Raw genomic sequence first — 11,560 nt, forward strand, 5'->3', positions numbered from 1 at the left:
CTCAAGCACTCTCCTTCTCGCTCAGGTTCTTTCTCTCCCTCTCTCCCACACACACACACACACACACACACACAGATTCCCCAGGACCACGGGGTGAAGTTTATTTGGAGAGCTCCGGGCAGGACGGCGGGCCAGGGCAGGCTCTAGGAAGCCGAGTCAGAGGCCTCCGAGCTGTCCTTGACGTCGGTGCTCTCGGTGGTCTCACTGACCTCGCTGAGGTCCTTGCTGTCCCCACCGCTGTCTTCAGCCGCCAGGCCCTTCTCCTCGCGACAGGCCTCTCCCGAGCTCGGAAGCGAACCGCCTTTGTTCTCCACCTTGTTCTCGATGGCGCCCAGCACCACGTGCCGGCCCTTGTCCTTCAGCTCCAGGTGCCGCCTCAGCTGCCGCCGTGAGCCGGGGGACATGGAGGAGAGAGACCCTAAGCCTCCAGGACTGGGTGGGGCCCGGCCCGGCCTCTCTCAGTAAGAGCAGGCTGATCATGCCGTGGAAAGTCCCCCTGAGGAGCCACAGTTAGGACCCCGAGTTTACGCAGAGGCCACAGCGGGCCCCAGGCACAGCCATCCCTGGGTGGTCCTACTTCCATCCCAGACAGCACCTCCCCACTTGACAGGGTAGGAAGCCAAGGGCACAGGGACCAGGACTCCCAGGCGCGCAGCTGGTGGTCCGTCCCCGCGCCGGGGGCTGCCTGCTGTCCCGCCCCCGCGGCCGGACTCACCTCCTCGGCCATGTGAGTCAGGTCCCGCTTCATCGCGTACGCGTCTTCCCCGTCTGCGTAGTACTTGGGCTCTACTTCACTGATCCTGGGGGCAGAGGAAGACCCGATGGTGGGGCAAGTCCTCCTCCTTCCCAGAGTCCTCCTCCCCAGAAGGCCAGCCCACAAGAAGCCTTTGCGGGAGGCCCTGTTGCCAACACAGCTTTCCCTCGCCTCTCTCCAGCCTGGCAGGAAGCAGCACCCGAGGCCTTCCCGGCCCTGGGGGCCTGCCGCGCGCTGCCCTCGCCTGGCCACCAAGGATGTTTCTGTGCTGTCTTTGTTAGCAGAAGTCCTGAGCTGGCTTCCTCTCCCTGCTCCTGGGCACTCACTGGCGCTGAGAGGTGGCCCGGCCCCGGGCAGGGCAGCGGACTTGATGGCCTGGACGTGGGAGCTGCTGACTCAGCCGCGATGCAGTTCCAACTAGGGGCCTTCTCCGGGCCGAAGGTCCCTGCCTGCAGCTGGGTGCTGAAGAGTGTCTCCTCTCCACCCCCGCCCCCAGACGGGAAGCTGAGTGTGCCCAGCTCCCTGTCTCCTACGCTGGGCACAGGGCGACTCCGAAACCCACTACATAGCCTCCTGCCTGCGAGTCTCACTGCCTGCGCCGGCCTCCCCCACCCCAGCACGCGTAGGGAGCTGGCTGCCGCAGGCAAGTGCCCTCTGCACACCAGCCTCTCTGCCAGCAACCGCGAAGGCGCCGCAGGCAGCCAGGGTAATGGGCGTACTTACTGAAAGTTGAGGGTGTTGGAATAGAGGTGCAGGGCGGCCCGGTTACTGCAGGGGAACAAGGCACTGCTGAGCTGCACAGACTCGGCCGGGTCGGGACAGCATGTCCACGTCCCACCCCTCTCCCGGGTCCCTCCTTCCCGCTCAGCGCGCTTCCCCAGTCTTCTCCAAAAGCCAAGGCTCCCCGGGACCCCCTTGCCGGCGCGCTCGCTCCCCCACCCCGCATCCACCTCTTCCTGACATGCAGAGAGACGTATTTGGCGTTGAAGTTCTCGATCATGGCCCGAGAGGCCTGGTCCATCAGCTTCTGAGCCAGGCCGAGGCGCCGGTGGGAACGTTTCACCGCCTGGTGAGAGGAGGAGGACAGGGGCTGGGACCTTGGGGGCTGCTCCCACTAAGCCCTGCCCCCCCAAGCCTGGGGCGGGGCTACGCACCAGTGAGGTGATATGTCCGTGTGGCACATCATCTGGGTCCTCTTCCCTACAGGAGAAAAGAGAGCCGCTAGAAAGGGGCTGCTGCACACACAGCTGCCCCGAATCCATTTATAGTGGGTGTGAGGGTGGCCCCCCAGCGTCCCCAGACCTGTGATGGGGGAGAGCTGGAACCTCCCCCGAGCCCCCACTGCTTCAAAGCCCCCCAGCGCCCACCAGATACACACAGTGCCAACAGGATGAAAAGCCAGTCTCAGACTGTTACATAGTTGGGCACGGTGTACAGCCTTGTGAGGCACCACTCGGCAGAGAGCACCTGCTGAGGGTTGGGGGGAGGAGGATTCTGTGTGATACTGTAACAGCCAACACCCAGCCCTTGTGGGAATCAGAGACTGAAAACCTGTGCAGTTAGCAATGTTGTATCAGTGTTAGGTGATCATGTGTTAACAAAGTACCCTACAGGGGCCGGCATCCAAATGGGCGCCGCTTTGAGTCCCAGCTGCTCCAGGTCTCTGCTATGTTCGACCCAGCTCTCTGCTGTGGCCTGGGAAAGCAGTAGAAGCTGGCCCAAGTCCTTGCGCCCCTGCACCTGCGTGGGAGACCCGGAAGCTCCTGGCTCCTGGCTTGGGATCAGCGCAGCTCCTGCTGTTAGGCCAACTGGGGAGTGAACCAGAGGACAGAAGACCTACCTACCTACCTCTCCCCCCCCCCCTTTCTCTCTCTCCAACTCTGATTTCAAATAAATAAATAAATCTTTTTTAAAAAAATTACCCTACAGAAGACATGTTAATAGTACAGGACTCTGGTGGGGCGGGGAGCAGCGGGGAGTTGCCTTGGGCTCAGTCTGTCGGTGAACTTTAACTGCACTAGAAGAGAAAGCCTAGTAGCTAACACTTCAGGAACCCCCAGCAGCATCTGCGGCCAGATGTGCTGTTGACTGCCAAGCCGTCCAGGGCACAGCCCCAGCCCATGTCTCTCTCTTCCTGCTTGGTGACTCACATTTTGGCCAAGACGTATCCCACAATCTTCCCATTCTCATCCTCAGCGATGTAGGAGAGCTGGCGACAGAGAAAAAGGAAGTCAGACAGCAAGGCCGGCCCCGCTGCCTTCGGGAGGCAGAGGGCGGCCGAGGGCGGCCACGCCGGGAGCGCTCTGACAGCTCGGGTCCTCCCCGCAGCCCCGTTTCCCCTCTGCCGGCTGGGGATCCCACTCCTACCTCCGGCTCCCTTCAGGCGCCTCCTCTCCTTCGGCCCTGCTGCCCTCACCTGCCCGTGCAGCCTCCCTGGCCTCCCAGAGCTCCCACTCGGGCTGTGTTGCCCTCCACCTCGACTCCCCGGCTCCCGAACTCAACCGCTGCCCACCTGGGGCCAAGAGAGGCCATGGTAGAAGTAGTATTTCATCTGGTAGTTCTCGGGCAGGCAGAGGAGGTTACAGTGCTGCATGTTCATCAGGTCCTCGGGCTGCAGGGGAACAGGGCAGCGGAGTGCGCTCAGTCCCGGGTTGCAGCGACTAAGTAGGCCTCACCACGCTGCTTCCCGGCTGCCGACTCCACCTCCATCCCTCTGGGCTAGGCAGGCGCTGGAAACATCTGACTTTGCACAAGGCCCGGCACACGGCCGCTGTGCAAAACTGTTTCACCAGTGAGCGCCCCGACATCTTCGAACAGGGGGATCCGCGCCCTCCGGCTCCCCCGCACTATTCCTCGGGCTGCCGCACTTTCACAGGCACAGTGGCCGCAGGCGCGCAGGGCCACCGGCTGGGCTCAACTGGACCCCTCGGGAGCATGCGCACGCGGCCACCCAGCCCGGCGCCCACGCGGCGCAGACAGCCTCCCGTCCCGGCCCCTCACCCTCGCATTGCGGATGTTCATAACGGCGGAGAAGCTGTCGAGTCCCAGGGGATCGAGAACGCGCAGTCAGCTGCCACTGCGCTCCGAAGCGACGCTTGGCCTGCCGGAACCGACCTGCGATCGGCGCTGCGACTGGGAGTGGAGCCGGGATCGCGGGGGTGGCGGCGGAAAAGGCGATGTGAAGCGGCCCTGCCACCGGCCGGAAGTGCGCAGCCGCCGGACCCTCCCTCCTGGCCGCTCGGCCAATGCGCAAGGTAGCCCAGCGCATGGGGCGGGCCTGCCCGCGGGGCGGCCCAGCGCGCACCAGGAGCCAATGGGCCGAGCTGGTCAGCGCGCGGGGCGGGCCTGGGGCGGACCTGGGCGGTCCCCGGGCGAGGCGGGTGCCAGCGCTGCAGCCCGACTCGGCCCAGCGGCCGCCGCCCCCCACCCACCCACCCACCCTCGAGCCCACAGAGGCGCGCACACGAGCGAGTGGAGCAGGCTCAGTTTTATTCCGCGCCTTGGCGGGTGGGGACAGCAGTCGGGGGAAGGGTATCGGGGGCGGGGCGGCTCAGCAGGGCATCCAGCATCTCTTCGCACATGGCTAGGCACCGTGGCACGTGGAAGCAGCCTGCGTGGAAAGGAAGGTGGGTACGTTGGTAGGGCAGAAGGTGAAGTGGGTGCCACGAGCCCCTGCAGACCCGCCACTGTCCCCCACTCACCTTTGAAAGGACCCCCTTTGATGGTAAGGGCGACCTTTCCATCTTGGTTCAGGTAGCCAAACCATTCTCCGTACTCCGGATCGCGAAACTGGAATAGAGATGCTGACAGCTAGCGCCTGCTGGATCCGCCCACATGCCAACGCCATCACACCACTCCAGACCTGCACTCTGAACCTCGACACCGCGTCCAGGACAAAGATGCAAGCTGGGCTGGGGGAGGCAGCAAGCCATGCAACGAGACGCCGTGAGATGGGATAGAAAGAATCGTCCTGGGAACGATAAGTGAGGTCTACATCCTCACCGTGGCGTTGGTTACCCAGGTGTATACATTGTCACAACTCGTTGAACGGAAATCATCTTAGTGTATTTAAATGACTTTGTTGCAATTAAATATTGCTGGAGGGTTTCCCTGCCTTGACACTTTTTTTTTTTTAACAGGCAGAGTGGACAGTGACAGTGAGAGAGACAGAGAGAAAGGTCTTCCTTTGCCGTTGGTTCACCCTCCAATGGCCGCCGCGGCCAGCGCGCTGCGGCCAGCGCACCGTGATGATCCGATGGCAGGAGCCAGGTGCTTCTCCTGGTCTCCCATGGGGTGCAGGGCCCAAGCACTTGGGCCATCCTCCACTGCACTCCCTGGCCACAGCAGAGAGCTGGCATGCAAGAGGGGCAACCGGGACAGAATCCGGTGCCCCGACCGGGACTAGAACCCAGTGTGCTGGCGCCACAAGGCAGAGGATTAGCCTAGTGAGCCGCGGCGGCCCTTGACACTTTTTAAGGAATGACTTCCCTGGAGTTACTGTGTCTGGCACATCCCGCACATTAGACCCCTTGTCCTTGCTCTCCACGGGTTCCAAATACATCTCACCCTCCTTCTGCCCCTGCCGATGTCCAGCAACTCGTTGGCCCATTCCACACTTCCTTTCTCCCGTGACCACCTGCTAATACACTTAGGAAGGTAGCTGAAGGTGGCCCAAGTACTTGGGCTCCTATCACACATATGGGAGCCCAGGATGGAGTTCTGGGCTCCTGGCCTTAGCCTGGGCCAGATCTGGCCGGAGAGTGAACCAGTAACTGGAGGATCGATCAGTCTCTCTCCCTCTCTCTCTGGGTTTCAAATAAATGAATAAATCTTTTGAAAAATGTATTCCTTCCATTTCATTTCGTAAAAACTGGTGGCTTCTAATACGGCTCTTGTTGTTGGGAAGTACTGCCAAGCGTGTGTGGTGCTTGGAGATGCCTCTGTCCCAAAGCCATGTGATGCAGATACCTCACTAACAGTCACAATGGAAGCAATGCTCCTTGGGTCCCAAGACGTACTCCTTACTCCCTCCGATCCAGATCGATCGTCATGGCCGGAGAAATGCCCCAGATCTGCGAGGGGGTCCTGCCTGGGCTCAGCACTCTGAGGCGGCCCCAGGACAGCCGTTGGTGCAGCTCAGCAGTCTGCTGCAGACATGGGGGCCTCTGGGGGCCCCCGGCTCACTTTCCTTCCTCTTGTCGCCTTTGCTGCCTCCCCATTCCCTAAACATCTGTGTGTCCAGCCCAGATGGCTCCCTCTGAACTACAGAAACCGACATCCACCTGCTGCCCGACCCGCTTCTGCCCCTTCTACTGCCCATGGTTGCCACCCTGGCCAGATCTGGCTGGCTGTGGTGACGGCCATGGTCTCGTCTGCTCCCCTTGCCCCTGGAAAGCCCAGGCCGCTCTCCTAAGCACAGACCCTCCGGGCCTCTCTGCTTTTTTCCCCTCCCACTCAGTTTTGCTCCCAAGGTTGCCAGGTGTCCTTGCTGCACTGCAGGAGGTTGGACATGCTCCTGACCTGGGCCCTGCAGCCCCTTCTCCCGGGAACCGCCGTCTGCCACCTCCTTTGTCCATTGGCTCAGTGTCTCTGGCCCCTGCCCCCTTCTCCCGCCGTGGTATTTCCCACGGTCCCATTGCCATCTGTGTTTGCTCACAGTCTCCCCTCCCCATGGGGCTTTTTTGTTAACTAAACAGAGACCACTGCCCCCCCACCCAGGGACTCTCAGACCAGTGAGGGGGAGGAGGCCCCACCCCCACACCCAGGGCTCTGCCTGCCACCTCTTCCCACTGGCCCAGGCAAGCCTGGCCCTGCCTGCCTGCTTCTCCTCCACACCCCAGTTGGGACGAGCAGGCAGCACTGACCTGACGGAAGGTGTACTCAGCCACCTGGTAGAAGAGCTGCAGCAGGGCAGGGTCCCCGCTGTCGCTGTAGCCCATGAGGAAGGCGATCATGGCTTCACTGTGTGGCCACCAGAGCTTCATGGCCCATTCCAGCTGAGAGCAGAGCAGGCGCAGGGGCCTGAGAACCCTGCCTGCTCAGCCCTCTCGGCAGCACCCCCCCCACCGGCCTCTGGCCCCGATTCGGTCCCTGGGTGCTCTCCCACCTGCGTGGGGCAGAGGTTGTCAGCGTCCTGGAAGTAGAAGAGGCCGCCGTGCTCAGGGTCCCATCCAGAACGGAAGGGCAACAAAAGGAACTTGTCAACAACGTGCGCTCGCAGTTCGGGGTCGCCTTTCCGGGCAGCATGCCGGAGCAGGAACCAGCCAGCTTCCAGCGCGTGGCCTGGTGGCGCCAGGGGTAAGAAGGAACCAGCTCAAGGCCCCAACACCGCCTCCTCCCTCCTGAACAGTGGGAGCTGCTCGGAGCCCCTCGCTCGCACCCCTGCTCCCCAGCTCTGGGAGCCTCACCCCTCTTTCTCGGCACAGGGTGGAAGTGGCGAAGGCAGAAGCCAAATGCCGAGGCCACTCTGCTTCCTCACCTGGGTTCTGGTGTCTTCCCAGGCAGCCAGGAAGTTCCTCGCCATCCTCTGACACGTTCTCCAGCACGGCTTGTCCATCCCTCTGCAGGGAACCAGGCGCCAACTGGCAACCACCACCCTCCAGCCCACGGCCCCGCCCACCAGCTCTGGGAGCCTGGGGCCTGCTGGGGCTGCCGGGCTGTCCAGCTGCCCTGGGGGCCGAGCCTCCCCGACTGCAGGGCAGGCGCGGGCACTGGAGGCAGCCCTGTGCATGGGGTTCAGCCCTCTGCCCCCGCCCAGGTCCCCTGGCACCGCCCACCTGGATGTGCTGCAGAATCCTGCGGGCGCACCAGTCCCCCAGCTGCGCGTATCTCCCCGCCAGCTCCTCGTCGGCCTCCCCGAACTGCTCGACCAGGTTGAGCAGCATCATGGGCACTGCCATGGGCTCCGCCGCTGGGGACCCTGGGAGCTGGGGCCGGCCCAGCCCCGATGGGTCCTCCCGCACCCAGCGGATGATCTGATCCATCATCTCCAGGGCCTCACTCTGGGTGGGGCAAGGAGAGGCCCAGCTGAGGCTGCTGTCCCACCTGTCCCGTCCCCAGGTACCTGGTGGGGTCCCGAGGACTCGGCCCTGGGCGGGAAGCCCGTGGTCTCTTGTGCACTCCAAGGACACTTCACCAAGGGGCCTGCTGTGGGTCTGGCTCCTGGGCCGGGTTGGCCCCAGCCTGCTCTGGGGGCTCCCCGTCTGGGGGTGCAGGCAACTCCCAGGCAGTGGCGTCGGGGTCTTATAGCACAGGGAAGAGGGAGAGGTTCCCTGCCAAGTGGGAGCGGGGCACAGCTCTCGGGGCGGGAGTGGGACCTGCATATCCGAGCAGAGTCCCGAGGTGCACCTGGTAATGCACTTCCCCTGTCACCCTCCACAGCTCGTTCATGGCCATCGTGTAGAAACACTCGCTGAAGATGGTCCGCTGCACCTTGACCGGGCGGCCGTCCCGGGTCAGCACAAAGGCACACTTCTTGCCAGGCGGCGCCACTCTGGCATAACGCAGCAAAAATTCGCCACCTGGCAGTTGAGAAGGTGGGGTGCTGGGACTCAGGTGAGGCCCAGAACCTGCTCCCCCACCAGGCACACACGGCTTTTCCCGCCTTCCCAGAGGCCTCTAGGAAGATGGGCAAGGAATGTTGCACCTGCTTTTGCAGAGTCCAGAAGCGCAGAGTGGCGGAAGCGCTGAAACTTGCGGTAGAGGCGACAATACATCCATACCTGCAGGGCAACCAGAGAGCGCGCTCAGGTCTGCGGAGTGTGGCTGAGGTGAGAAGGAGCCCCCGTGGCCCTACTGTGCGTGCTGAGGCAAGAGAGGCGCAAGTGCGTCAGGGAACGCCCCTTACCTGCCTCCCCTGCAGCCAAACATATTTGAGGTCGTCGTACACCCGCCCATCACGGCCGAGGCACGTGAAGAAGCCCCTGTGGGATGCACAGGGGTAGCAAAAGACTGAAGGGGCACCGAGCCCCCCGCTGCTGCCCCCGGAGCCCCTGGAGGGTGAGGCAGAGCGAAGAGGCAGCGCACCCATAGTCCTGGTCGTGGGAATGCTCCATCCAGAAAGCCACCACGCGGTCCAGCTCCTGCCCCACACGCTCCTTCCACGCCTGCACGGTGGCCCGCTCCTTCTCCATGGCCTGCCGGAAACTTGGGGCTTGGAGGTGCAGCTCGCCCACGGCAACTTCCCCATAACCCCGGAGCTTCGGGATCCCACCCCTCTGGGGTTTCCCAACACCCCCAGCCCCACCCCCACCTCTCTGCGAGGCTTCGGACCCCACCAGCCCTCGGGTCCCTCCAGGACAGCACCCCCCGCCACGGGCCCCACCACTGGCCTGTCGCGCTTGGAGACCCCTGCTCATCCCTCCCTCTCCTCCAGGAAGCCAGACTGAACTGGCCTCAGTCCCGTGACTGTCACTCAGCTGACCGAGTTGCGCCCCACCCACCCCCTCCTCCTGAGAGTTCCGCAGGGCTCGGGGGCGGGGCTTGGAGGCCCTGTCCCCGAGCACGGGCCCCGCCAAGACCCTTCAGCAGGCCAAGTTCTGCATACGCGCATGCGCATGATGGTGTCAGCCGGACACCGTCAACTCCAGATTCTCTGCTTGGTGAGCAGGCAGGACGGCCTGGGACCCAGGGAGGGGCGCGGGGGGAGCTGGGCAGGGCAGCTGACTCAGGGGTGCAGCAGCACAGGGGTCCACTGTAAAGACCTGAATCGGCCGGCCCTGCTGAACTATGACCTCCAAGGGCAGGCAGGTGCTCTCTGTTGAGTCCGTTGTCCGTTTCTCACCAACACTTGGGAGGCCAGGTGGGAACTGTACAGGTAAGAGCAAGTGTCGCCCCCCCCCCCAACCCCCCACTCCAGCCCTCCAGACCCCTCTCCTAGGGGCCCAGCCCTGTTTTTCCGTGCTCTGCCTGAACAAATGCTCCCAGGCAGGCAGGCTAAAGTCTCCCACCCTCCCTGCCAACTGGACAGCTGGACTTCTCAGAGAAATGATGTGGAGGGCGGTGGTTCTAGGAGCCACAATGCCTGAGGTCTCTGGACTCCCAGCATGGCTTGCGAGAAGCTTGGACTTCTAGAAGGCTAGATTGCAGCTCAGGAGCTTAACTAGATCTTGCACCGCAGCCCTGGGCTCTGGCTGCTGCTGGAAGGTTGCAGCCCCCAGGCATAGCACTGGATGGGGGCTCCTGCTGCTGTGTGCTAGTCTTTGATGTCACAATGGCTGTCTCCTCGCAGGCCACAGCCGCTTGCTTGGTAGCCAGTATTCCTGCTTCAGGCCAGTCCTGCCAACCTCAAACAATTCCACTTTCGGATGCTTGGGAAGTAGGTTGGTCTCTGTCCAGCAGGCAGGGTCCGCTCTGTTTGCACCCCTCCTCCCCTGTGGCTCATGCCTAGGAGAGCCTGACTTGTTGCCCACGCGCCTCCCGAAAAGGGCCTACCATGGCCAGCACCAGACACACTGGCGTGGCCCTTTGCCTTCTGCGGTGGCCTACATGCAGGGAAGGTGGAAAGCGGGTGACTGGCAGAGGGCAGCTACTGGAGCAGGGTGGCAAGAACCCTTGCGCCCTTCCCAGATCAAGCACCCACAAAGCCATTGGTCAAGTCTGGCAAAGTGCACAGGGGCTCCCTGCACTTTCTGGGCCAGCCCCACAGGTGCCCTTGACTGCAGCCCTGGGCCCCTGCGCTGTGAGGTCCCTCTCCTCAACCCTAGGACGCCATGCTGGGCTCCAAGGCAGGTCAGATGCGCTGGGGGTGTGGGAGGGCTCAGGGGAAGAAAGCCATGGCTGCTGCTGTCAAGGCCAGCAGGCTCCTGTGTTTTTAAGATTATGTTTGAAAAAGGTGGAGAGAGAGATCTTCCATCTGCTGGTTGACTGTCCATCCAGGTCGTTAACTGCATTACTCCGTAACTGGATAGAAAGCAGAGTAGCCAGGACACTATCCAGTGCCCATATGGGATGCCAGCATTCCACGTGGTGCTGGTCTGAGTTTTTCTTTTTTGAACACTTGTGGCAGTGGACCCAGAGAGCACAAAGCTATAGGGAAAGAGCTCACTGCGAAGAGGTTTCCAGGAGAGGCGGGAATGCCCCGGGCCTCTGATCTGCCCGCACACAGCAAGGGCACACATGCAGAACAAGGCGGGGGCGGGTCTGGTACCACCAAGTGTCTGGTACCCAGAACTGGGCTGGGGGAGCTCAGCAACAGAGGTGTTAAGGAGACAAATGGGATGTTGAACATGTGTCCCGCTGCACCCCTCCTTGTGGCATGAGCACTGAGAACCCAGGCCACCAGCTCGGGGTCCCACACCAGGCTCGCGGCCCTTGGGTTGGTTAGCAGTAAGCTCTTGGCACCTAATAGGAAGCGTACCCTCAACTCCATTGGCACTGTGCTTCAACACTTGTCTTGCTTCTTCCCTTTGGAGCCCTAGCTCACGAGGGAACGGGATGTCACTTCCACTGCACCCACTGTGCACCCACCTCATGCCAGACAGAGCTGTCCTGGTGGGGACACCCTGGGGGCCCTGTGCTTGCAGTGTAGGCGCACGGAAGCTGCTGGCGACCTGCCAGGCCACTGCCCTGCTGCGGTCCTCCAGCGGGGTAGGGAAATGCACGTGGTTTGACTCGCGAAGTAGAGGCACACACCTGGCCTTCACCCAGGCCAGCAGCCAGGAGCCTGGAGCCACAAGCCAGGGGTATGGGCCTCACCCCTGTGCGCCTCCATACTTTGGAAGTGCCAGTAATGAGCTCTGGGCAGACCCCAGCTTCCCCCTCCAGGCGCTTGTCACAGAGTCCCCAACACAATCAGATGCCAGATGG

The 11,560-nt window shown here is 62.6% G+C and overlaps 2 protein-coding genes across 5 annotated transcripts; both read right to left on the reverse strand.

Moving 5' to 3' along the window:
* Positions 1–76: 76 nt before the first annotated feature.
* Positions 77–4,110, reverse strand: NAA10 (N-alpha-acetyltransferase 10, NatA catalytic subunit). 2 transcript variants are annotated; one of them, XM_008250281.5, is made up of 8 exons: positions 3,755–4,110; positions 3,267–3,365; positions 2,905–2,963; positions 1,909–1,954; positions 1,705–1,820; positions 1,478–1,522; positions 716–800; positions 77–380 (listed from the first exon to the last, which is right to left on the reverse strand). In XM_008250281.5, the coding sequence occupies exons 1-8, from the start codon at positions 3,773–3,775 to the stop codon at positions 144–146; spliced, it is 708 nt and encodes a 235-aa protein (XP_008248503.1). In that variant the 5' UTR covers positions 3,776–4,110; the 3' UTR covers positions 77–143. The 2 variants fall into 2 exon arrangements, with proteins under 2 accessions (XP_008248503.1, NP_001164838.1); NM_001171367.1 differs by lacking the exon at positions 3,755–4,110 and having other exon boundaries at positions 144–380; positions 3,267–3,353.
* Positions 4,111–4,226: 116 nt separating this feature from the next.
* RENBP (renin binding protein) lies at positions 4,227–9,144 on the reverse strand. 3 transcript variants are annotated; one of them, XM_008250309.5, is made up of 11 exons: positions 9,085–9,144; positions 8,780–8,889; positions 8,601–8,676; positions 8,400–8,475; positions 8,102–8,274; positions 7,531–7,755; positions 7,233–7,314; positions 6,861–7,036; positions 6,619–6,750; positions 4,456–4,543; positions 4,227–4,364 (listed from the first exon to the last, which is right to left on the reverse strand). In XM_008250309.5, the coding sequence occupies exons 1-11, from the start codon at positions 9,109–9,111 to the stop codon at positions 4,243–4,245; spliced, it is 1,287 nt and encodes a 428-aa protein (XP_008248531.3). In that variant the 5' UTR covers positions 9,112–9,144; the 3' UTR covers positions 4,227–4,242. The 3 variants fall into 3 exon arrangements, with proteins under 3 accessions (XP_008248531.3, XP_051693416.3, XP_051693418.3); XM_051837456.3 differs by having other exon boundaries at positions 9,078–9,144; XM_051837458.3 differs by lacking the exon at positions 8,601–8,676 and having other exon boundaries at positions 8,400–8,557.
* Positions 9,145–11,560: the final 2,416 nt, after the last annotated feature.

This window comes from Oryctolagus cuniculus, chromosome X, assembly GCF_051225735.1.
Source record: "Oryctolagus cuniculus isolate XC-2025 breed Fujian yellow rabbit chromosome X, ASM5122573v1, whole genome shotgun sequence".
Lineage (NCBI taxonomy): Eukaryota > Metazoa > Chordata > Mammalia > Lagomorpha > Leporidae > Oryctolagus > Oryctolagus cuniculus.

What these genes read in the sequence shown, in the direction of transcription:
- RENBP (XM_008250309.5), bottom strand. Translation starts at nt 9,111, where the DNA reads ATGAGCAGGGGTCTCCAAGCGCGACAG. An exon ending in GGGGTCTCCAAGCGCGACAG is followed by an intron (nt 8,890 to 9,084) that starts GCCAGTGGTGGG and finishes AGTTTCCGGCAG; the next exon opens with GCCATGGAGAAGGAGCGGGC. An exon ending in GGATTCTGCAGCACATCCAG is followed by an intron (nt 7,315 to 7,530) that starts GTGGGCGGTGCC and finishes GGTTCCCTGCAG; the next exon opens with AGGGATGGACAAGCCGTGCT.
- NAA10 (XM_008250281.5), bottom strand. Translation starts at nt 3,775, where the DNA reads ATGAACATCCGCAATGCGAGG. An exon ending in GGATACGTCTTGGCCAAAAT is followed by an intron (nt 1,955 to 2,904) that starts GTGAGTCACCAA and finishes TTTCTCCTGTAG; the next exon opens with GGAAGAGGACCCAGATGATG. An exon ending in TCTCTGCATGTCAGGAAGAG is followed by an intron (nt 1,523 to 1,704) that starts GTGGATGCGGGG and finishes GTTCCCCTGCAG; the next exon opens with TAACCGGGCCGCCCTGCACC.